This window comes from Myodes glareolus, chromosome 16 (assembly GCF_982192425.1).
Source record: "Myodes glareolus chromosome 16, mMyoGla1.1, whole genome shotgun sequence".
Classification (NCBI taxonomy): Eukaryota; Metazoa; Chordata; class Mammalia; order Rodentia; family Cricetidae; genus Myodes; species Myodes glareolus.
Window position 1 is genome coordinate 32,912,143 of NC_142041.1, and position 23,663 is coordinate 32,935,805.

General features: G+C 46.3%; 1 protein-coding gene across 8 annotated transcripts in view; it reads left to right on the top strand.

Annotated features, from left to right (window-relative positions):
• Fam219a (family with sequence similarity 219 member A) overlaps positions 1-23,663 on the top strand; it is a 58,076-nt gene that overhangs the window by 28,821 nt on the left and 5,592 nt on the right. For 3 of the 8 annotated variants that reach the window (XM_048419776.3, XM_048419775.3, XM_085677236.2), the window contains exon 2: positions 22,386-22,485. In XM_048419776.3, the coding sequence (XP_048275733.1) occupies positions 22,386-22,485 (100 nt within the window). Of the gene's footprint in view, positions 1-15,555; positions 15,598-22,385; positions 22,486-23,663 lie in introns of those variants that run through there. The other 5 variants (XM_048419780.3, XM_085677237.2, XM_048419779.3 and 2 more) reach the window with 3 other exon arrangements.

The following is a 23,663-nucleotide window of genomic DNA, read 5'->3' on the forward strand; positions in this document are numbered from 1 at the left end:
TGAATGTACTGGTCAAAGAAACTGCCCGAATGATTGAAATGGTTTTCCCTACCCAACAACCAAATGCATGCAGGCTGGCTCGCACTCCTAGCACAACCAGCCACAGTGAGACAGGAAGGGTAGGGAAAGAGCATTTGCTGTTTACTGAGAACGTGAGTGGGCCTGGTGGAGTTTAGGCTGGGATGACGAAGGCGACTCTCACCCCAGCTGAAGTGCTTTCAGATAGCACTCCTGCAGATGGAGCCTCTGGCGGGGCAGTAACTGATGATTGGTAAAAAGAAAATGTTCAATGCCCTGACCTGAGCTGTTCCACAGCCTACTCCATTTTGCTTTTGGAAACACCTCATTTCTGTTTCCAAGAGGCTCTTACCATGAGGCTGAGCACAGGCTCTCTCAACAAGTATTCACAGAGAAGAAATAAGAGCAGATGAGGGCTTTGCCCAGTCCCAAGAGATTTGTTTGTATTGGGTTTTGTTCAAGTAGAACAATCCTAACTCAGCCAGAGCTCGCTTTCCGTCTGTTCTCAGGGGCAAAGGCCCCCTGTGTTTTCCTTCCTCATGGCGAATGCTCTGTACTTATTGTTTTATTTAGGAACTGTGATTATGTGACCACAAACCTCACTAAATTAAATACAACCCTGAGCATTCAGAAGAAACAGTGCAGGACTCAAGGGAGGGAGCAGCTGACTGGAAAGAAGGGCCCATGAATTCTAATCCCAGGGCTGCCATCTGGCATTGACCTGGGACAACTCATTTACTCTACCTGGGGCTCTTTCTGGAACTCTAGCCTGGGCCAGAAGCCAAGCTGGCCTGGGCTGTTGGGGGGTGAAGAGCCCTGTCAGACCTCAGGTGGTGCTACTCACAGCAAGCTGGGACCCACAGCCGGAGGATGAACTTACTGTCCTGGAGGTTTCTCACAGGTGTCTGCTTAGCTAGTCTTCCTGTCCTGACCTCCCAAGAGGTCCTGGGTCTGGCTGATAAGCATGGTTGTAACCCTGGGTTATCCAACAGCACTGTGAATGGACAGATCAAAGCAGCCCACCTCTGTTTCCCTCCAAGGGGTTTCAGTGGTTTTGTTTTCAAGCTGCTTGTCCATTCCTCTAACACCCAACAAGAACTGAGACAAGCTGGTTGTGGCTGCACAGTCTGTGATCCCAGCACTTGGGAGGTAGAGACAGGAGGATTGGGCGACATGAAACCCTGCCTCAAGCAAACAAACAGAGCCTTCATTGTTAGCTCCTGAGAGTAAATAATTGTAAATAAATAGCTGAGCTGGACCTTGGTCAGCAAAAAGGTCTCGGCTTGTTCAGTTGGTCCGTGTCTAGAGCTAAATTGCTACCTTGGCCTTGAACTTTTTAAGGGCTTTTAATTTTTAAATTTTATGTGTAACAAGTGTTTTATCTGCATGTGTTTCTGTATACCATATGCGTGTCTGGTGCCCCAGGAGGCCAGAGTGGGTATCTCCTGGTCCTGGAGTAACAGATGGTTGTGAACCACCCTGTGGTTGCTGGGAATTGAACTCAGGTCCTCTGAAAAAATAGTCAGTGTTCTTAACCCCTGAGCAATCTCCCAGCCCCCTTCTGAGGGATTTAACTAGGCCTAGCCTGCAGATGAGTGTGTGTTTGGGGACTCCTGCTGGGATTATTTTCTGAATTAACTTCCTGGGAAGCAGTTTTTCTCTTAGCTCTAAGAAAAGCCCTAAGAGGATACACAACATTTGTTGCAACATTTGTCTGGGTCACCACTCGTCAAGGCCTAGCTACCAGCCTTTGTCACCTGTCTTACAAACAGACTCTTGCCTTACCTTGCATTGTCTGCTGTCAGATTGTAGCGCACACTTCTCTATTCTAGGCACTGGGAAGACACCATGGAGAAAGACACAGTCCCCACCTTCAGGAACATTTATTAAACAAATAACTTGTATGAATAATCACTTAATAACATTTGTTAAGTGCATGAAAATGAGGAGGGAGGGAATTGTGAGTATATTACAGAAATGTCTAACCTAGCCTGGCTTCCATGGGAAGCTTCTAGAGACAACATACGTAAGTGGAGGCTGAGGACGAAAGATCCAAGAAGAGGAATATGAGGTGGGAGCAATTGGGGTGGCTCATCGGGACCAAGACTAGTGACACAAAGTACAGCAAGCCAGGGAAGAATGATACAAAGGCTGGGAAGCCTAAAAGGAAAGCCAGCTCTGCTCCTTAGCCCCCCACCATTCTCAGCCTATCTGAGTCATTCCTTTACTCACACTGCTGTGTGTGGATCCTGGGGTAGGTGAGCATCTGCTCCAGCGCCAGCACGGCAGACTGTGGAAGAGGGCCTAGTCCTAACCTGGGAAGCCTTCCAGTGGAGTGGGCTCCATAGCAGCACAGCTGAGGAAGGAAAGAGGTAGACACACCAGGCACTTACCTTCCCTGCAAATCCCCTCTGCATGTTTTTTCCATCACTTTGAACTGTTTATGAATACACAACAGAAGCCATTTTGCTGCTTAGATGGCTCCTCTGGGACTTCTATGCCACGCCCACTCCCTTCTGAGGAGGATTTAAAAAAAAAACATCAGCTTTCAAGAGTCTATACTTGAATTTCAGAAACTAAATTACATTACTACGTACGGTGAGACGGCGCCATTGCCTGTTCCTATCTGTGTGTTCCAGGCACCACGAGACTGATAGCATCAACCTGTCAAAGCAGCTGGATCCACACAATTTGCAGCCGGCTGGAGCAGGGCCAGAGGGAGTCAGAGTGGGGGTGCAAACCTGTCTCAGAATCCAGAGCACCCTGGAGTCTACTGTGGGCAGGCACCTGGCATTTGGGGTTCTCTCCATAAATTATCATTTCTTCTATCTGTAAAGAGAGAAGCTACCTTAATGGACCTAGATGTAACAAGCTGAAAATTGCTCTCTGAAACGCTGAATCACACAAAGGCACTCGTGACAGTGTGCTCAAAAGGTTTCCTCTGGGGTCAAGATGGACGGGACAAGGAAAGAGTGGAAACTGTAATATGTAAAAGATCAGCTCCTATGGTCTTTTTAAAGATTTTTAAATTTTTATTTTATCTCTATGGATGTTTTACCTGTGTGTATGTCTGTGTACCATGTATATGCAGTGCCCATCAAGGCCAGAAGAGAACACCAGATCTGGAGTTACAAATAATTGTGAGGCACCATATAGATACTGGAAATTGAACCCAGATCCTCCGGAGGGTGGAGGTGGGGGAGTCAACCAGTGCTCTAACCACTCAGCAATCTCTCTAGCCTGTTTTTGTGGTATTTTTGAGACAGGGTCTCACTCTGTAGTCTAGGCTGCTATCCTCCTATCTCAGCCTCTCCGATGCCAGGATTCCAGGTACTGGGTACCACACTTATATTTGTATGTTTAAAAGTCAAAGTAGTCCCAGAAATAAATATTCTATGCTTCCTTGAAGCCCAGATATGAAGGTCTCATAACCAGAGTTCTCACTAAAACCAGGTCGTAGAGTGAGTAAAAAAAAAAAAGCATTGTTTCCCTGCCAGGGAACATAGTAACTCTTGGGGTCTCCTTCCTGATTGTAACCAAGATTTAATTCTCCAGAGCAAGCATTCCTCTCATAGCAGAAAGTCTTTAGATTATTGAGTTATTTCAAATGCATCAAATGTCATAATACATTCATTCAGCTTGGGAAGTATTTTTCAGGCCAGTTTTCATAAATAGCAATGCAAGCTTTTCATGTCTAGAACATGATTATTTCCCCAAATGCATTTGCTCTTCAAGGTCAAGGTTTTGAGAAGAATTCAGCCTCAGTGAGGTTGCCGGTCCTGTGCCATAGCTCAGGTCTGCCTTCCCTCACCCTAGTGCCTTCCCACTCACTGTTGAATTCAGTGTCTAGATGACGAGACAGAAGGGCGAAGATGTACCCCTAGCTTTAGCTGCATGGTCTAAATTTCTCTGGCGATGGTGGGGAAATGTTGCTTACTGAATCCACTACATCTGAAGACAAATTAATAAAGTCATGATTGTTTTTTACATTTGTTTGTTGTTTGTTTTGTGCTTACAGAAGGATGTTATTGAGGGTTTGAAAAGTAAGAAATTATGATACCCACTTTCCAGAGCACAGGTTCCCAGGCTGAACCTCTGTGTGGCTGTTTATAATTGCTGAAGCAGGTGTTCCATGTTCTGGAAAAATTGAGTTACTGTTTCTATTTGTCCTGGCTGCCCAGGCCACTCCTGGAGTCTGTACCGGCTCCCTGTCCCAAAAACTAGAAGTTCAGATCATTGCTGGCTGCTTTTTGCTATAGTCTGGAGAGCATGGCCAGAAGCTATCAGGGAACTCTGGAATTTCCAGAATTGAGTCAAATGTCCACCTGCACCACTTGCTCTCACCTCTAGATTGGCCAGATCCTGACCAGCATCCCTTGCTTTTATATCACGCTTCCTAAGAAACAGCAGAACCTGCCGTGGTTGAATGTGCCTTCTGAAAGGCATCGCTCTGTGGGAACCTTGAAGTCTTGCAGGGATCAGATCCATAATTATTGAGAATGAAATAAAGTTTTCATGAAAATAACAGCAAGCCTAGAATGGTGTGTCATGATTTCTCTCTCTGGGTGTCTTCAGATGACTGACCCTCCTCTCTACCAGACTCGACCTGTCATTATGGCAACAGCCTCTGGTCCTGGCTCCTCTCTCTCTGCCGTTATTCTTCTCAAAACCCAAACATCCTTGCCACCACCCTCTCCCTGGTCTCTGCCCTCTCTCCATGGCTCCAGATCTTCTTTTGTCCATCCCTTGTATGTTGGTGTTCTGGTGGCTTCTTTCCTCTAGCCCTTCAAATCTTTAAACAAGTACACCCTCCTGCATAGTCATCAAAACCAAGCCGTCTCTGTCTTTCTCTTATCCAGTGGCGTTATAATTCTCTTACTCACCCAGGTCAGCAAGGAAACTAGCTCCTCACCCTCATCCTCACGTCCATCAGCCGTCAGCCCAGCAGCTCCCCTCCACCCTCTTTAGCCTGTGGACATGCCAGGCTCAGGCTCTTGCACCTCCTGTGATGCTCCTCTGGTCTCTGCTCCAGCTCAGTCACCTCTACCATTTCCTCACCCTGTTCTGCCCATGTCAATATGACAGGGCCGAAGGATCCCCTTAGCCTCCTTTTCATCCCTTTCACTGCCCTGTCCTATACTGCCTCTGCTTTTCTGCTCTGGGCTCATCTTTCCCCATCCCCTATGCCCTACCCTTGCATACTGTCTCCCACCTGACCCTCGTCTTGAGGTAGTGGCTGCTTTGGTGGTGGCAATATTTTCTTCCTGTAGAGAATTCACTCAGCAGGAAGTTAGTGATGAAAAGCATCCACTGTCATTTTCTAAGAAGGGCCTCAGAGGCCAGTTGAGCGTAAAAGACCTGATTGGACTAGGTGCCAGCCTTCCAAGCAACTGCTTTGGAAGATAAGTCCCACTGCCCTGTAAGTTCTGGCATGGCATTAATCGTGTAATCTTATCTGATTCCTCTGGAGGCAAAGACTGAGGTATGAAAAAAATGGACAAATTAGGTTCAAATCATCTTCTAGGCATGACTATGAGCACTTAATACAACCTGGATCGTCACTCTTAAAATGGGTATGGTTGGTCTTACTCAGTTCAGGGGGGATTACATGAAATACAGGTACAGATACAGCACCATGGCTGTACATATAGCCATATAGTAATGTAGTATTATTAACTAAAGGATGCATTGACTTTAAGGTAGTCATACCTGGAACAAATTGTTCTGAACAACTCTGTACGTGACCTGACCAGAAAGCTGCCTCCCCAATACAAGCTTAAGTAGTTCCTCCCCCTGTTCTGTAAATGATTCTTCCCCTCTTACCACTAAGAATGTAGCCAGGGGACCGGGCAATGGTGGTGCATGCCTTTAATCCCAGCATTCAGGAGGCAGAGGCAGGTGAATCTCTGTTGAGTTCAAAGCTAGCCTGGTCTGCAAGAGCTAGTTCCAGGATACAGAGAAACCCTGTCTCAAAACACACACACACACCAAAAAAAAAAAAAAATGTAACCAGGCTAAGACTGGGATACAGGAATCTGTGAAACTGTCTGGGGACATTGGGAGGCCTGACCTAGAGCACTACCATTCAAAAGCATAACCCTGTACTAACATTGCCATCCCCTGGGTTCTGGGATGAAATGTGGACCCCAGGCTGCAGTCCATAGTTACTGAATCAGGCTCTGCTCCTCACCAATTCCCAGCTGATCTGTGCACATATCCATGTTGCCTGCCTAGGGACGTAGACTGCACGGGGGTACCACACCTATCTAGAAGAGGCAAATTCTGCACAGGTGGGTGGGACTATGGTAGAGGACTGCAGCCAGGGCAGAGACATCCTCTGAGGTGTGTGTTTTCTGTCCAGAGGCTTAGGGATTGCACACATTGTTTTTCTTTCAAGAGTCTTTCCCTGTGGGTGCCTTGGGCATGAGGTTGCACCCCTGAATTATTCAGTCAGGGTCACATCAGCCAGGAAGTGATGGGTGAGCCAGAATAGGCTGCAATCCACCTTGAGTCTGAGAGACCTCAGGACAATCTACTTAGGCAGTTGGTTATTTTCCTTGAGAGCTGCATAACTAGCTACTAATTGTGTAACCCTGGCTGTCTTAGAACTAGCCCTGTAGACCAAGCTGGCCTTAAACTCACAGAGATCCCCCTGCCTCTGCCTTCCTTGTGCTGGGATTAAAGGTGTGCACCACCATGCCTGACTTTCACCCCACATCTAACGTATTCTTGGTGGGAATATGGTGCTCGGAGGTAGCATGTCCAAGGTCCTGCATTTGATTCCAAGCACCACCAAACAGGATAGCAGAGAAGGGAGTGAAGGAGGAGAGGAAAGAGTGAACAGAAAGAAGTGAATAAGCCAATAAATCATCTTCATGGCAAAAACCAGGGCCCAGTCTCATCACCCCAGCAAAGAGCATGCCCTGCCCATTGCTGTTGTTCAGGAAATATCACATTCTTAAGGATGGAAGAAGAAAAAGAAGGAGGAGGAAGAGGAGAAGGAGGAGGAAGAGGAAAAGGAGAAATAGTAATAGTAATGGTAATAATAATAACAACAGAGCATTTGGCCAGAGTTAAGCTTTAGAGCTGTAAGTTGGCTTTATGAGTAAAAGATGGAATCTATGTGGCAGGTGTAATGAGCATTAGAAAGTTAGAACAGGCATAAAGGAAAGCAAGGACAGAGCTAGGAGGTACCGCGGGAGACTCCATTGATACCATCCTTCCAACTTTACTGTTCATCGCAGACAAGCAGCTCCTATTCTTCCGATGCTGCAGGAAGGGACAAGGGTGGCTGCTCTGAGCAGGAATTCCATGGATTCGATCAGACTATTACTTTTAGTCCTTGGAAGTCAGAACAAGATTCATGAACTAAAACAGGCTAAGCTTAGTTCTTAAGTAACTGGACCATCTGAAGCAAGATGGCACATGCCTATAATCTCAGCACCCATGAAGCTGAGGCAGGAGAATAACTAGGAGTCCAAGGACAAGTCTTACACAGTAAAACACTGTCGAGGAGGAGGAAGAGAAGAAAAGAAAGAAAGTTAGTAAACAGCAACAACAAATCCCCTTTAGTGTTTTGGGATTTAGCTCAGTGTTAGTGTGCTTGCCTAACAAGTGTAAGGCCCTGGGTTCAGCTCTGGGAAAGAAAGAGAGAGAGAGAGAAAGGAATAATCCCCTTTAGTGAAATTTAGGGCCAAGATCCAAGGGAGGATCCTCAAGTGACTCTGCCCAGGCACCCCAGTGTCTGCTAACATTTCTCTTGCTCTAGCTTCATTACCTCCAGACCAAGACCAAGACCCCGCCCATGTGCCAATTCTGGGCAGTGTCTTTTGTGTGTGTCTCTTGCCTTACCTTGAAGAACTGGAATCCACATCCTGGAAGGAAATGGGCCTCATCTCCAAACCCCAAGTCCCCCCTAGCTCTTCTGCACTTAGAATCATTTCTCTTCTATGAAAAGGTTCATTCCCCCAAAATCTGTGTTGATTGAATCTGAATTTTAAAAAGAGGGGGGACTACTTATTGCTTTACTGCCCACCCTGACACCATATTCTCCTGCCTAGGTCCTGCTGGTGATTTGTGTGTGTGTGTGTGTGTGTGTGTGTGTGTGTGTGTGTGTGTGTGTACATGGCATAGCATTTACCATTTTAATCCATTGTTGATCCTTTTTAAAGGAACTTTGTGTCTATACTTCTTTAATTAAATGAGGTGACCTTTCTCTAAAGAGGTTGAAATTGGGTGGATGGGAAATAAATGGTATTCAAAGAGCTTGTAGACCACAGCAGAGCATAACCTGGTCCAGGGCAAGGAAGGAGCCTCCATAATACATGGGCAGGACTGAAGAGCAGGGCTAAGCCAAACCAGGCTTCCCTGAAGGAGCCAAGAGCTCTGAGCTCCTGGCGCTTACCTCCTGGCCTTTATACCCAGATTTCCCCAGACCAAAGCTGCTGAACTCAAGCAGCTGTTCCATCTCCCAAACAAGGACACCTGGTTCCAGGTTTCTGGAGAGAGTTGCATGATTTTCTTTCCTGGGGAGACACAAATGTCTATACACCCCAGCTAGAGAAGTTACTGACATACCAACATCTAACTTGGTGAGCCAGAGCCTTTACTGGGATTCCAAGGATGAGTCCCAGGTAGCTGCACCACTAATGCATCCCATCCCTGTCAGTTGTTTCCTCGTAGACCGGCAATTGGAATCTTGGGGTGGGGTGGCACCTTCTCCCTTCATGAGAGCGTTACTAGACTCCCTCCACTCCTGTGGGTCTTGTTAAGATCATCACAGATGCTCTGAGAGCGTGGTGCTCATGCCCAAGCTGGAGGAGGCAGCTTCACTCCGGTAGGAGAGAATGAGTATCTGGAAATCGATCTGGAAGATGCACAGCCTAACTATGAAGAACAGGATGCTAGGTCTTTAAAATACACCGACTGGCTGAGGAGGTGGCTCAGCAGGTAAAGTGCTTGCTGCACAGGCATGAGATCCGGAGTTTGCATCTCCAACACCCACATGAATGACAGGCAGGCCTGTAATGCCATTACTGAGGAGGTGGAAAAAGAGCAACTCCCAGCAAAATCTGACTACCTAAACTAAGCCAAATTGGTGAGCCATAGGTTTAGTCAAAGACCCTTCCTCAATGTATAAGGTGAAAAGTGGTTACCCAGTGTCAACTTCTAGCCTCCACATGTGTATGCACACATATGTACCCACACCTACACATGTATGTGTGCCTACATACATACATCCATGCGTGGAAAACATACACACAAAAATAAATAAATAAAAGTAAGCCCCCTGGCCCCAGACTTTGCATTTGTTTCAAGTATCCACCCTAGAGCTGAAAATTAATATGTAAAAGACCTGAGCATGGTTGTGCATGGCTGTAATTCAAGTACTTGGTAGGGGAAGGCATGAGCCTCCAAAGTTCAAGGCCATTCTTAGCTGCACAGTGAATTTGAGACCAGCATGGGCTACATGGCACCTGTCTCAAAAAAAAAAGAAGAAAATAAAAGAAAGAAGGGGACTAGAGAAATGGCTCAGTGGTTAAGAGCAATGGCTGCTCTTCCAGAGAACCAAGGTCTGGTTCCCAGCACCCACACAGTTGCTCACAATCCTCTGTTATTCTAGATCCAGGGGGTCTATTGCCTTCTTCTGGCCTCTCTGGGCACCAGGCATATATGTGGTACACAGACACTCATACAGGCAAAATATCCATACACATAGTTTTTTGAGTTTAAAAAAAGAAAAGAAGGAAGAGAAGAAAAAGGGAAAGTGTGGCAGACGAGAAGACTCAGTGGGTAAAGGTACTTGTGCATGAGCCCCGTGACCTGACTTTCATCCTCAGAACCCACATAAAGGTGAAGAGAGAAGAAATTCCACAAAGTTGTCTTCTGACCTCCATGTATGTGCAATCACACATCACACACGCACATACACAATACTTGTTTTAATGTTAACATAGGAACTGCCACGCAAGCTTCAGTAACTTCTAGGTCAGCCTGCTTAGTTCTCCTAGCCCTAGTCTGAAAGCAAAGGAGACACTTTATGAGGTTTCCCTCCTGGCTCTGCCATCTCCATGGTTCCCATAGTTGGTGTTCTGACACAAACAAGGACCCAATAGGCATAAGTGTTATGATTAGCTACCAGGCAATACTGGTGATCCACTTAGGCCTCCCCAAACTGCAGTGTGACAGACCTGTCCCTCCATTTGTTCCCCACTAGTAGCCTCAGGAATATTTTGTCTGGCAGGTGATCCCCAGGGGAAATTCTGTTCTTTGAAAGAAGGTTCCCCAGAGGGAAGCAGGAAAATGAGAGCTGAAGCTCTCAGAAGATGATGGATAGGTTTGGTGGTCTGGAATTCCCTGGCACACAGTGTGAAATCAAATATTAAAAAGCAACCATATTCTCACTCATGACTAGGAGCATTGTAAATTGGAACAATCCTTTGGGAAAGTGGTTTGTAATATATATATATATCAAGAATCTTAAAAACATTCATGCTTTTGACTTTGTAATTTTACTTTATTTATGAAATGGTTCCAGATGCATCATTTGCAATAGTGAAACATTGCAAACATCCTGAATGTCAACCCAAAGGATTACAAAGTTATTGTCCCTCTCCCTGTGGATACTTATACAGCCAGATAGCAACAAAAACAATTCTAGAGTATGGAGAATTAATTGTGTTGCAGTACTACTCTGTGTGTGCTGTATGTGTACACATAAGTATACATGTGTGCATGACCAAACATGTGGATGCTGGAGGTTGATGTTAGGTGTCTTCTGTCACTCATTACCATATTTCTGAGACAGCGTTCACTCTCACTGAACCTGGAGCTCACTGTTTGGCCAGAAAATCCCCCAGAACCCTTCTTCCCTTCCCAGGACTCAGTTACAGGATGTGCCGCATGCCTTGCTTTTCATATGGGTACTGGGGATCCAACCTTAGGTCCTCATACCTGCACAGCAAGAACTTCACCCACAGGACCATCTCTCCAGCCCTCTGATACTAATTGTTTAAAATACCAAATAGGCCAGGTGTAGCAATACATGCCAGTAATCCCAGCATGCTGTAGGAAGACATAGGTGGATCATGAGTTTGAGGCAAGCCTGGGCTACAGCTCAGGCTAGTCTAAGCTACATAGAAATAGCCTGTCTCAATAAACGAATAACCAAAATAAAATAAAATAAAATACAGAATAGACCTGGCACAGTGCTGCTGCTGGAAACTGAGGTAGAAGTTTGAGTTTAGTGCCAGCCTGTCTCAATAAAACAATAGTAACAACGGCAATCAGAATAGAACATACCATGTGCTTTTCTTTTTAGTTTTTTTTAAAAACGTGTACTGCATGGCCATGCATGTACCTGTACAGGCTGGAAGAGGTGTTGGATCCACAGGAGCTGGAGTTACAGACATTCGTGAGTCACCAATGAATGTGGGTGCTGGGAACCAAACTCTGGTCTTCTGCAAGAACAGCAAACATGCTTAACCACTGAGCAATCCAGCCCATCTTGCTTTTCTTTAAATGTGCTATACATGTGTGTTAGTTTGTGCTTTTTGGTTATAGAAACAAAATTCAACTGAAGCTAGTTTACCCAGAACCAGAGACCAGTCTATAAAGACAGTAGAATTTCTTTAGGACTTTCCTTTTCCTCCTTCTATTTGTGGTATTGGGAGTTGAACCCAGGATTTTGTGCCTGCTAAGTGCTCTACCACAAAGCAATACCCCTCACCCCAACACTATGGTTTTGCCATGAAGTGCTCAAGGGTAAGGCAGCTGTGGAAGCAGAGCCTGGCCTGGGAGCCCTTTCCGTCTCCCCTTCACACGGGCTTTGCTGTATGTCCCTGTCCACAGGTATTCCCCATTAATCCCACTTCACAGTTCTCGAGGAAACTGGCTGGCTCTGTCTGATCCAAGAATATATCCAGAGAGGTGGGACTACACAGAAGCAGCCTATCCTGTGCCCTCTTCCAGCTTGAAGAGAAGAAGAAACTCCAGAGAGCTATGAGCTGTAGTGTACACAAAAGACCAGTATGCTAGACTGGTAATAGATATTGTATCAAAGTGGTGGGATAAATGCAATTTTTAAAAACTAAGCATTGGGACCTAGAGAGATGACTCACTGATTTTTAAAAGCACTGGCTACTCTTCCAGAGGACCAGGTTTGATTCCCAGAACCCACATGGTGACTCAGCAACTGTCTATAACTCTGATCCTAGGGAATCCAATGCTTCCTTCTAGCTTCTGCAGACATCAGGCACAAATGTGGTTCACAGACTCAGGTACAGACCAAACATCCATGCCCACATAAGGAAAGAAGGAAGGAAGGACAGAAGAAAGGAAGGAAAAGTTTAAATGCACATTAATTACTTTATAAGAGGAAGCTGCTTTGGACTTGCCACAGCTACTAGACTTAGGCTTGGGATCAGCAGCACTCTCCATTTTGATGCTCCAAATGACAGATACCGTAAATACTAAGTCCTGGGCCTACAAGATTGCTCAGCTGGGACAGGTACTTGCTGGTACCAAGCTGGATGACCTGAGTTCAATCCCTGGGACCCATAAGGAAGGAACTGACTCCTGCAAGTCATCCTCTGACCTGAGCATGCTGGCGCATACACATACGTGTGTGTGTGTGTGTGTGTGTGTGTGTGTGTGTGTGTGTGTGTAATTTTAAAGTATTTCTTAAAGATACCACGGTTTACTGGTGCTTGTGTTTGGTAGTGAACTAGGCAGTTGAAAGAGACAGTCTGTATGGTGGCACATGCCTGTAGTCTCAGTACTTGGAAGGCTGAAGCAGGGTGATTATTAGGTATTTGAAACCAGGTTGGGATACACAGAAATACCAAGCAATACCAAGTTAGAACTACCTAGGTTTTCTTTGAGAACCTGTCTCAAAAAAAATTAAATTAAATTAAAAGCTAGGCATGGTGGTGCATGCTTTTAATCCCCATGCTCAGAAGGATCTCTGTGAGTTTGAGGCCAGTATGGTCTACAGAGCTAGTTCCAGGTTAGGCTCCAAAGCTACACAGAGAAACCCTGTCTCAAAAACAAAACAAAACAAAAAAAGCCCACTTCTTACTTCCATGACCAACCTGAGTTCCTAGACCTCAGATCTAACATGAGAATCCTTTGTGAGTGCCTGTGAGCATGCATATATGCATGTGTGCATGAGTGTATGTGTGTCCTTACCCCCAGGTGCTCTGCACATGTGTAGTATTGACTTCCTTCTGCATTCCCCTGCCAGTGTGTAACCCACAACTGAAGAGTGTGAACAATGTATTAATTTTTGTTTGAACTGAGTGTTTTATTAGAGGAAAAACTCAGGAGAGTGGGGACTTAAATTAGTAAGAGAAGCCTCCCTGAGCTAGGGATTCTGCCCTCACCCCAGACTCAGGTTTTATAAGCCTCCAGCCTTTCTGTTCCCCTCATCTTTGTAAGAGCCCCCAACATTAGAAATCATCTTCCTTGTGTTTCCCTGGTTTCTCCTCCAGCTCTTCTTCAAAGACCTTAACCCATGAAAAGTCTTTCCCTATAAATGGGATCCCTAAAGTCCTTCCTATGTCCCAGAAAGATAGAAGTCCCAGCCGGTTGCTTAGCTCTGGAGGGGAGATGGGGTACAAGAACAAGAGAAGGCATCTCCCTAGTGATGGACACCCAGTGAAGCTAATGTGTTTTTGCTAACTCTCCCGCCTAACATATCTTAATATTTCTAATTCTACCCACTGCCAAGGGTTGTCTGAGTGGACAGGTGTGTAGAACTGAACAAGAGTGCTAAAGCCACAGGTGACTGTTGAACTGATCTCTGAAAAAATTGTGACAATCACCGAGCTGGTCATTTCCCACAATATACCTCCTTATCAGAGAGTGACCTGAGCCAGGGCCTCCCCTGCTTTTCTATTTTTTATCAGCATTATCTTTGCTGACCCCAACGTCCTGATAGTTTGTCTTTCTTCCTTTCTGATGTCACCCAGAGATACATGACTCTATTCCAGAGGTGGCTATTTAGCATTCCCAACTCAGAACCTCCTTCTCCAGCTTCCCCTAAAACTAGAGGAAAATTCATTATGTGCTGTGAAGAAAGTTCAGATGATGTTGCTATGTACATCTTACTTCACTCCTCATTCGAAGTCCATCTCAGTTCCCCTCTTCCTGAGAACTGCTGCTTGGAAATGAAGACAGAGGTTGAATACTTCCTCTACCAGAACCAACGAGGCTCAGTTCACAAAACAGAAGCAGCATTGTTCAGCACCTCGGAGAGCGCCTTTCATCCCCGAGGCTGGATTACACCACTCAAAGGTGAAGTGTCCGCAGACCGTCCTTTCTGACCAGCCACCAGCATCCTCTTGGTGCTCGCCTCTTCCTGTGCCAGGCAAGGCCTTTGGAATGAACTCCCTCAACTTTCCACTGACCTTTCTGACCCAATTATCTGCATCCCCCTACATCAGCACTTCCTTGGCCTTTCTGTAAAGAGCTTCTCTCTTCTGGTCTGGCTCTGTCTACTCCAGACTCCTCACTATGCCCCATTACAACCTCTTATGCCTCTTATGCCCCATTCCTTTTAGTGTGGGACAGTGGCCATGTGTCCCCCAGCCCTAGAGAAGTCCTACAACTTTGACGTTTTCTGAGGCTGTCATCCATTCTTGTCTCTTCCTTCTCCCATGCAGCTCCTTGAAATATATTCTACCCATTGCCTCAACTTCCCTGTTTCCTCCCTTGTAACATGATCTCTGCTCCTGTCCTTCAGCTGAAACTGTGTCCAGGGGTGCCTGGACATCCTTGTTTCTAAATTTTGTCTGTATCTTGTGGATCAAGCTTCTCTTTGGGACACTTGAAAGTTTACAGCTCCCCACTGTATTCCTGCCTCATCTCGCTGCCCCAACTCAGTCTCTTCCACATGTTCCTGAGGTTGTCTGCTCCTTAAGGCTCCATCTTGGATTCTTAGCTTTTCCATTCTGTCCATTCTCTCTAGGAAGATTTATCCTCCCTTAAGCCTCAGTCATGACCAGCCTTTCTCCCCAGTTCCCAAACCCCAAATCCTACTGACTAGTGATATCATGTTTCCCAAAAGATATCCCCAAACACAATGTATCTCCAAATTAGCTAACCTGGTTTTCCCTGGCAGTGCCCTCCCTCTCCTGCATTTCTGAGTAATTAGTATTTTTTCTATATACTCCAGACAGAAAACTAGAGGCATATAGACACTTTCTCATACACACTGGGCTTCAGAGTATTGTTATGTCTTCTACTTTTTAGTTTAAGTCCTGATGCCTTTCCTTTGCACAAATCATCTTACCTCCAGTCTCATTCCCTCACTGTCTCCCACACAGCTGCTGTAAAGGGTTCTTCATGTCAAGTATGTCCATGTTGCTCCTGTGCTTAAGTTTTGTTTTCCCCATTGTTGTCTAAGAAAAAAATCCAACTCAAGACCCACCTTCCACTGTGATCTGAGCCACTGTCCTCACTTCTGCCCTCTAGGATTCAGCTGTCGCAGAAGTGACTTCCTGGAAAGCGTCTTGCCAGCTGCAGGCTCTGAACTTCCGCAAATGTTCCTAAATGCTCGTCCCAGGAACTGCCAAGCTGGTATTTTGACGTCACTCCCATTTCGCCCTTTGTCCTATTCTTTATGCCTGTTTGAGGCAAGGTCTCATTATGTAGTCCTGGTTGGCCTGGAATTTCCTGTGTAGACAAGACTGCCCTGGAGCTCATAGATATCCGCCTGCTCTGCCTCCACAGTGCTGGGGTTAAAGGCGTAGGCCACCACACCCAAACCTTCTACTTTTTATGCACATTTTTACCTTGATTGGTAATTATCGGACACTTGAAGATGGGCCTATTTTCTGTTTATCTCTATGATGCCTGCAGAGTTGTTATGAATAGGAAAATATAGAGAAGGCAGAGTGCTCCCTACTCAGGCCTTCCCCAACCCTGTGGAGTCAGTCCTTCCCATGGAGGCTTCCACACATAAGCCACATCTCAACCTGAGGGGTGCCAGAGCTTTGGCCGTGAGCTCCTAGACACTCCCAGAGCACGCTGAGCTTTACAGATAACATCATTATAGTTAATGCAGGTGTGGTGCTCAGCATTTACTGCAGTGATTGGTAAATCCTCACACGTCTTGAAGAAATCAAATTATACCACTAGTAAATGCTGAGCTGGGATCTAAGCCCAGGGGTAGTGCCTCCAGAGTCTTGTTCTGTGTGTGTGTGTGTGTGTGTGTGTGTGAGAGAGAGAGAGAGAGAGAGAGAGAGAGACAGAGAGAGACAGAGAGACAGAGAGAGACAGACAGACAGACACAAAGAGAGTACATATATGCTATAGTATTCATGTGGAAGTCAGAGGACAAGTTTTGGTAGATGATTCTCTCCTTCTCCTTCCACTGTGGGCTCCAAGATTTGAACTCAGGTTGTCAGAATTTCTTGGCTAGCACTTTCCTGCTAAACCATCTCACTAGCCCCACAGCCTCTACCTCTTGCCACCACAATCTCTGTGTCAGTCCGTGTGACAAAGGGTGGGATTGGGTGGGTCGTCTTCCCTTCATCAGATATCCCCTTGGCACTGAGAGTATAGTCACAGCACCCAAGCCTTTTCCCGGTGGAAGAGGGATAGAGTGTGAATATCCAGGAGGCAGCCACACTGTCTACTGGGTGCTTGTGAGTTTCAGGGGCTCATGAACCTGCACAAGAAACTACAGCACAGGTCTCTTATGCTTTTCTTTTCCATCCAGAGTTCTTCCGGAGCAGGCTATAGATGATCATCCAGGACAGCACTCCCTCCAGCCTTGAAGACAGAGTTTCTTCCTTCGTGCCCACTGTTTGCTTGTCCACATCTATTCAGATCACCATAGGTCTCTTGGGTCGCAGTATACATTTTTATTTGCTGTGCTACCCCAGCTGTGACCAGGTCAGGCAGCTGAGAGCCTTGAAGAGTTAGTACAACCCCAGAGAGGTGATACACATGTGGAGGCTTTGTTCCCAGTCTCGGTCAGTCTCTCCTTAGCATCTTCCTTTTGAGCAAGGCCGTTGGTTCCCTCAGCTGCTCTGAGGGCCCAGGTGTCCTTTATTTGCTCATTTATTGTGGGATGGAGAAAGAAAAAGGTATTGAATCCTTGGATCTGCCTAATGTGGATGCTAGCAACTGAACTCAGGTCCTCTAGAACAGCTGTGCTCTTAATGCTGAGCCATCTCCCCAGCCCAGTTTGTTTGTTTGTTTCATTTTTTTTGGCTTTGGTTTGGATTTTTTTTGTTTTGTTTGTTTGTTTGTTTGTTTTTTGAGACAAGATTCTGTGTGTCCCTGTCTGTTCTGAAACTTGCTCTGTAGATCAGGCTGCCTGGTCTCAACTCAGAAATCTGCCTGCCTCTGCCTCCTGAGTGCTGGGATTAAAAGAGCACACTACTATGTCCAGCTCAGTTTTCCTTATTTTAAGAAACAAAGAACTGATAGAGGGTGGGGAGATGGCTCATGGGCAAAATGTTTGCTATGCCAGAGTATGTACCTGAGTTCAAATCCCAGCATCCATGTAAAAGCTGGATGTGACCGTGTGTTCCTGTAACCCCAGTGCTGGGGAAACAAAGTGGTGAAGACAGGCAGATCTCTGGGCTCAATGACCAGCCAATCTAGCCTAATTGTAGAACTCCAGATTCAGTGATAAAGTGGTAGAAACCGCCACTCAGCATGGACTATGCACTTCAGCCTCTCTATGCACACAGGCATAAGTGAATGCACCCTCATAAACACATGTGCACAGATAGGTACCCAGGATCTCACTAGCATTGTTTTTTGAACATGAAGAATTTTAAAAGACTAGATTGGATTAAATCAATGAACTTTTAATATTTTATTTTTATTTTATTTATTTACATGTGGAGGTCAGAGAACAGCTTGCAGGTGTTGGTTCTCGCCTTCCACCATGTGTATCCCAGGAATTGTCAGCCTCAGTGGTATGTATCTTCACCTACTGAGCCATCTCCCAGGGTTGTAGTTTGTGGGTTTTTCTTAAGCAACAAAATGATTCTGCTAGCTCAAATTTTGCAAAAGGTCAATATAGAAGTAAATCACCGTGATCCCTTCCATTCCTACACATGTAAGCCCCACTTACATTCCAGCCCCACCCAAAGCACAGGGTGCGGGGAATACGGGCTAATGAAAATTGCTGGACCACACTTACTCTAAGGATGCTTCTGGCTCCTTTGCTTCCTCTGACTGTGTTGATGTTGTGCTGGTCATTAGCCTATAGCCCGAGCTATTAATCTTCTCTTCAGCCTTTGGAGGATTTGTTTGAATGGTTGTAGAGACATGGATTGCTGTTAGAGATGCATTTCCAGGTCTGTCTCTGCTGAGTGTTTATTAATAATCTTGTTAATCCCCACTCTAGTTCCCGGATCTAGCTAACGCCTGTCTGAAGTCCTTAGGGGGCATTTTAAATTCTCTCTGATTCTTGGAGCCAGACGCTTCCTTCTGCCTGAGTCTTCTCTACTACTGTTCATGAATATTTTACATTTAATCTCTATGCAGTGGTCATGGTGCACTGCCTGCATTTCTCAGAGAAGACACTCAAAGTCGCCAGCGTTTGATGGCACCGTGCCAGAGACCTTTGTAGTTGCCGCTTAAATGGCCTTCTACCGTGGACAGTGACAGAGGCACTGCTGGAGTAGGGGAGTTTGGCATGGAGCCTCTCAGCCCAAGGCTTTGATCCTATGGCTTCACTCAGGATCAAATACTAGTAGGAACTGCCCGTGGGCCTTGAGAGCCATGATGGGGTCACCAACCAGAGTTGCTCAACAGCTCCCCAGTCCTCAGCCTATGTTTTCTGCCTCACATATTACCTCTGATACCTGCAACCTCAGAGAAGAAATTGATGCACCTCTCTGCGCTGGGGTACTATGCCTTGGCCTCAGTTGCCTAGGGGTTTGTGTTCTCTAAAATCAACCTCAGGGAAAACACAGTGAGACCAAACACTCATGTGTCAGGTCGAGGAGAGAGGGTCAAGGAACAGGTACGCGATTAAAAGATCTCATTTAGAAGCCATCAGCATAAAGTGTCAATCTAGACTGCAGGAGGCATCAAGTTTCTTCAAGGAGAAAATGGAGTCAGGAGGGTGGGGCCCTGCTGAGAAGACAAAGAGGTGTGGATAGACACAGAAATGATCAGAGGCAAAAGACAGACCACGGGAGCATAGCTTCCTGAGGAAGCCAGTTCCAATGGATGTGTGTGCTGTGTCCTTCCTGACAAAGATTACAGAAAAGTGAAGGACTGTGATCAGGGAGCCTAGAAATGGGCCATATCTTCCCTGGCATGGTAACACCTGCAGGTTTACAGGGTTTTTCACCTGAAAATTCCTCCCTCTGGATGTCTGGGGGGTGAGCTCACCCTACAGCCTTAGAGTAATGGCGGTGTCCAGCCATCAAGTCTCTGTATCCTCTATGGGTAGCAACCGAGATAAGGGCCACTGCAGGCCAGCTTTTCCAAAGTGCAGTTTGAAAGGAGTGTCCCAAGGAGCTCTGCAGAGCGAGGAGGATGAGGATTGGGAAGGTTTGCCACCTGGGAAGTTATCTGAAATGCAAGCACTTCTGAGATGTGGGTGCTGCTGTACCCTACCTGCTCCAGGGCTCCTGTCACCCTCTCACCTTGCCCATGGCTAAGGGGTGGGGACTGAGGCAGAGGTCCAGGCTCTTCCCTTAGGAACTTGAAAGCCTCCGTGGCAACTTAGCCCACCCAGGAACAGACGGGTCAAGATCTCCCTCCCAAACATCTAGATTCTTCTTTCACACAGTAGTAACAAATCAGTAATCATGCCCACTGCCCATTTTTATTTTGTTTTCATGCATATATGATGTGCTTGTGTGCATGCACTCGTGTGTGTGAGAGCAGATGTGCTCACGTCTTGGCATGTATGCAAAGGTCAGAGCATCAGTCCTGGCATTCTACTGCCTTTCATTTTCACTGCTGCACATAGCAGGCCAGCTAGACTGTGAGCTCCTAGAGAGTCTCCTGTCTCTGCCTCCATCTCACTCTGTAGGAACCCTGGGACTGCAGACACTCAATGCTCCCAGCTTTTCCCGAGTTCTGGGGATTTGAACCCAGGTCCTCATGCTTGCACAGCAAACCCTTCAGCCACTGAACCACTCCTCCAGACCTCACTTCATTTTAAACAGGTCACCAGGAGCTACACAGGTCCCTGGACCTGATTCTGGGGCCAGTCCTGGAACCTTCTATCTGTTTTCTGTGCCTTCAGGGACAGAGCAAGCAGCATGGATCCTCTGCAGTTCTCAGACCTTAACTTGGCCACTCTAATTCCTGGCTAAAGATGGCAGCATCCAGATTGCATTGATCCTCCTGGTAATTCAGAAACTCACAATCAGCCAAAGTGCAGAGAATAAGTGTCAGTGGCCACAAATGGAACCCTTTATCACAGCCCCACAATGTTCAAGGGCCATTGAGGAAGAGGGAACAGAAAGATTATAAGAGCCAAAAATCAGGGAGGACCAGATCAAAACAGTGTCTTCCAGACTCGTGAAGTCACAGCAGCAGTGGTTACCTGCACAAGTCTGCACAGATCAAGCCCATTGATAGTCTAGCGGGAGTAGAGAGGGCTTTTGATACTGCACCCCTAAAGTGGGGTGCATAAGCTGCTTATGGCTTCTGGGAAGGGGAGAAAGAGTCACTTTTCTTTTAAGACTGTGGCTGTTGATGGGTCAACTGTGCTCCAGTGGACAGCCCCACACCCAAAAGTAGAAGGTCAGCACAAATTGAATGTCTGGGTTATTAAAAAAGAAAGGAAATGGGGCTGAAGAGATAGCTCAGAGGTTAAGAGCACTGGCTGCTCTTCCAGTGGTCCTGAGTTCAATTCCCAGCACCCACATGGTGACTCACTGTAGGCATACATGCAGGCAGAACACTGTATGCATAATAAATAAATCTTAAAAAAGAAAGAGAAAGGAAGGAAGGAAGGAAGGAGGAAAAAAGAAAGAAAGAAAGAAAGAAAGAAAGAAAGAAAGAAAGAAAGAAAGAAAGAAAGACAGGTACCACAAAGTTGAGGGAGGGGTGAGGTAAGGGAAGATCTGGCAGGAGTAGGGATGAATATGATCAAAATACATTGTATAAAATTCTCAAAGAATAAAAACATTTTTAGATTTATTTGATTTTACTTGTGTGGGTATTTTACCTACATGTATGTGTATACACTACATGTGTGCTTTGTGCCATAGAGGTCAGCAGAGGGATCAGAAGGTTGTAAACCTCCATGTGGGTGAAATCAAATCCAGATCCTCTGCAAGAGCAAATGCTCTTACCCACTGAGCCACGTCTACAGGCCTGGGAATAAAAGCATTTTAAAATAAGAGTTGGCCATCCCAAGAGAAGCTCATCTTTAGCTTCCTCTAAAATTGTGAATTTGACCATTATGAATCAGACAATTATGAAAAAATATTGATAACATCTTTGTGTGTTCCAGAAAAAAATTACAACAAAACTCAGATTGCCTATAATAGAGAAATGATTGTTAAATGAAACATCTCAAATCTCGATGCAAGTACTGCTTAACCTGAATAAAATCTTAAATCTCCCCTATGGAAACAGAAGTTGGTCATCAACTTCTCTGTATATAGATGACATGAGACAGGATGGGCCAGAGCCTTGAGTCCCATGTAAGAGGGAGGGCACTTTGGAGAGATGGCTAAGGACTTTGGGCAGCACAGGGTGTGTCCAGACATGGAGGCTAGTAAGATCTCATGTAAGGCAATTGCAACGGCTGTACACCCAGAGTGGGTGCTTGCCTACCTCGCCATCAGCAGCCTGTGTTCTGCTTTCAGGGCAGCACAAAACTATGTGGCCACCTGCTGATTTGTTTTCTCATCCACTATCCCCAGCCAGCCCCCAGGGCACACTCCGTAGGTCTCATCTGGGAACTTCAGAAGGACTTATTCCTTAGTCAGTGGCTCAAGTCTTGAGGTCTTACCTGAATTGGTCAGTTGTCTGGATCCTGCAAAGAGGAAACAGACAAAGAAGGGCCCTCTCAGAGAAGACCTGCTCTGACCTAATCTACCCTTAAGCCAGAGGGACCTAGACTGACCCTTTTCCTAAGAAATATGTTGAAAAGCCTGCGAGCCAGACAGCTTGTAGGTGAACTTGTAGAGGAAGTCCTGGGGTTTGGGGAAGGGAGGGCTTTCTGGTGCAGCTGTGTGTGGGAAGGACGTACATCCTGGCTTTTTTACTAAGGTTGTAGAAAATGAGTCTACCTCTCTCTCCCTGGAGACTGGCCTGCTGCTGAAACCCAGAGGGCAGCTGAGAAGGTTTGCTTCGGGGTTCAGGGCAATCCCCGCCCCCAGATCACATGTTAATAGTTCCCTGTCTCTCTGCCTTCTCTCCCACAGGACCCAGCCGCCACCTCTATCTCAGACGGAGACTGTGATGCCCGGGAGGGTGAGTCAGTAGCCATGAATTACAAACCATCCCCGCTCCAAGTGAAGCTGGGTGAGTGTGTCTGGGGGAGGAGGGCGATGTGGGAAGTGAACAAGATGCTCTCGGGCTGAGTTTACAGCAAGGTGCTACAATTAAAGTATCTCAGGCTAGATGGTTCCAAGACTAAACCTCCAAGTAAGTCACTGGCACTCCCAGGCACCTTATGTCTTTCAAGACAAAGAAGGCAGTGATGTTCGCAGCAGGGTCCTGAAACTCCGGAGAGGGCTCTGAGGCTAGAGGCCCCAGGTGTTCAAGGGGTGGCTGCAAGTGTAAAGCATGGAACCCCAGGACAGGACGCAGAAGGGCCACCCAGAAGGAACCTGCCTCCCAAGATAGAGCTGCTGCTATGTTTGAGGGGCCTGGGTAGCTTCTGTCTGGGGAGATTGTCTTTTCTTAGTGAACCTCAGAACCCACTCTTTCCCAGATATTTCATCACCTTTCTCTTGGGGTAGGTTCCACGTCCTCCTTCGGAGTCACCCGGCTCCCACAGCGCCCATAGCTCCCCTCGCTGCAGTTCTTACCCCTCTCTTCCGAACACTGCCCCTCCCCTTTGTGGACCAAAATCTCACTGACCCAAGGCTACTACAGATGGCAGACTTCCACTGAAAATTTGACTTCCTGAGGAAAAAGTATAGCCTGTCACACACGAGAGACTGGATGCAGGGCATGGCTGTCCTCAGTTCTCTGTCCTTCCAGCCGTCTTTCTCAGACCTCAGGCTCCAGCTGCCACCAAAGCTTGGGACCTTCCTCAGTTAGGACTGAGCCTCTTATCTCTTTAACAGCAGCCAGGATTCCTTTCCACAAGGCCTATTCTTTTAGACTATTCAAAAAATACAACTAAAACAGACATTACTTCTTTGCTTTTAGACCACATCCAGGCCGATTTCTAAGTAGAACAGCAGTTCTCTCAGTGGAATTGCTTGTCTTCCTAGGACGTTCTATTCAGAGTACAGCCAGTTTTGTTTGCTGTTGTTTAATGCAACAGTGAAAGTATTTTAAGTGCATATAAGTTCTCTATTCTCTGCAGAGGCAACCATTCCAGGTTCTCAGAGCTTCACTTTGTACTTCAGCACAAATGGCATTGCATTGTACACATTTTGTGAGCCGTGTTGCCTCCCTCTACATAATGTCTCGGAGCCCCTATGGAGAATGACTTCGTTCTTTTAAATGGTTGCATAGTAGTCCGTAGT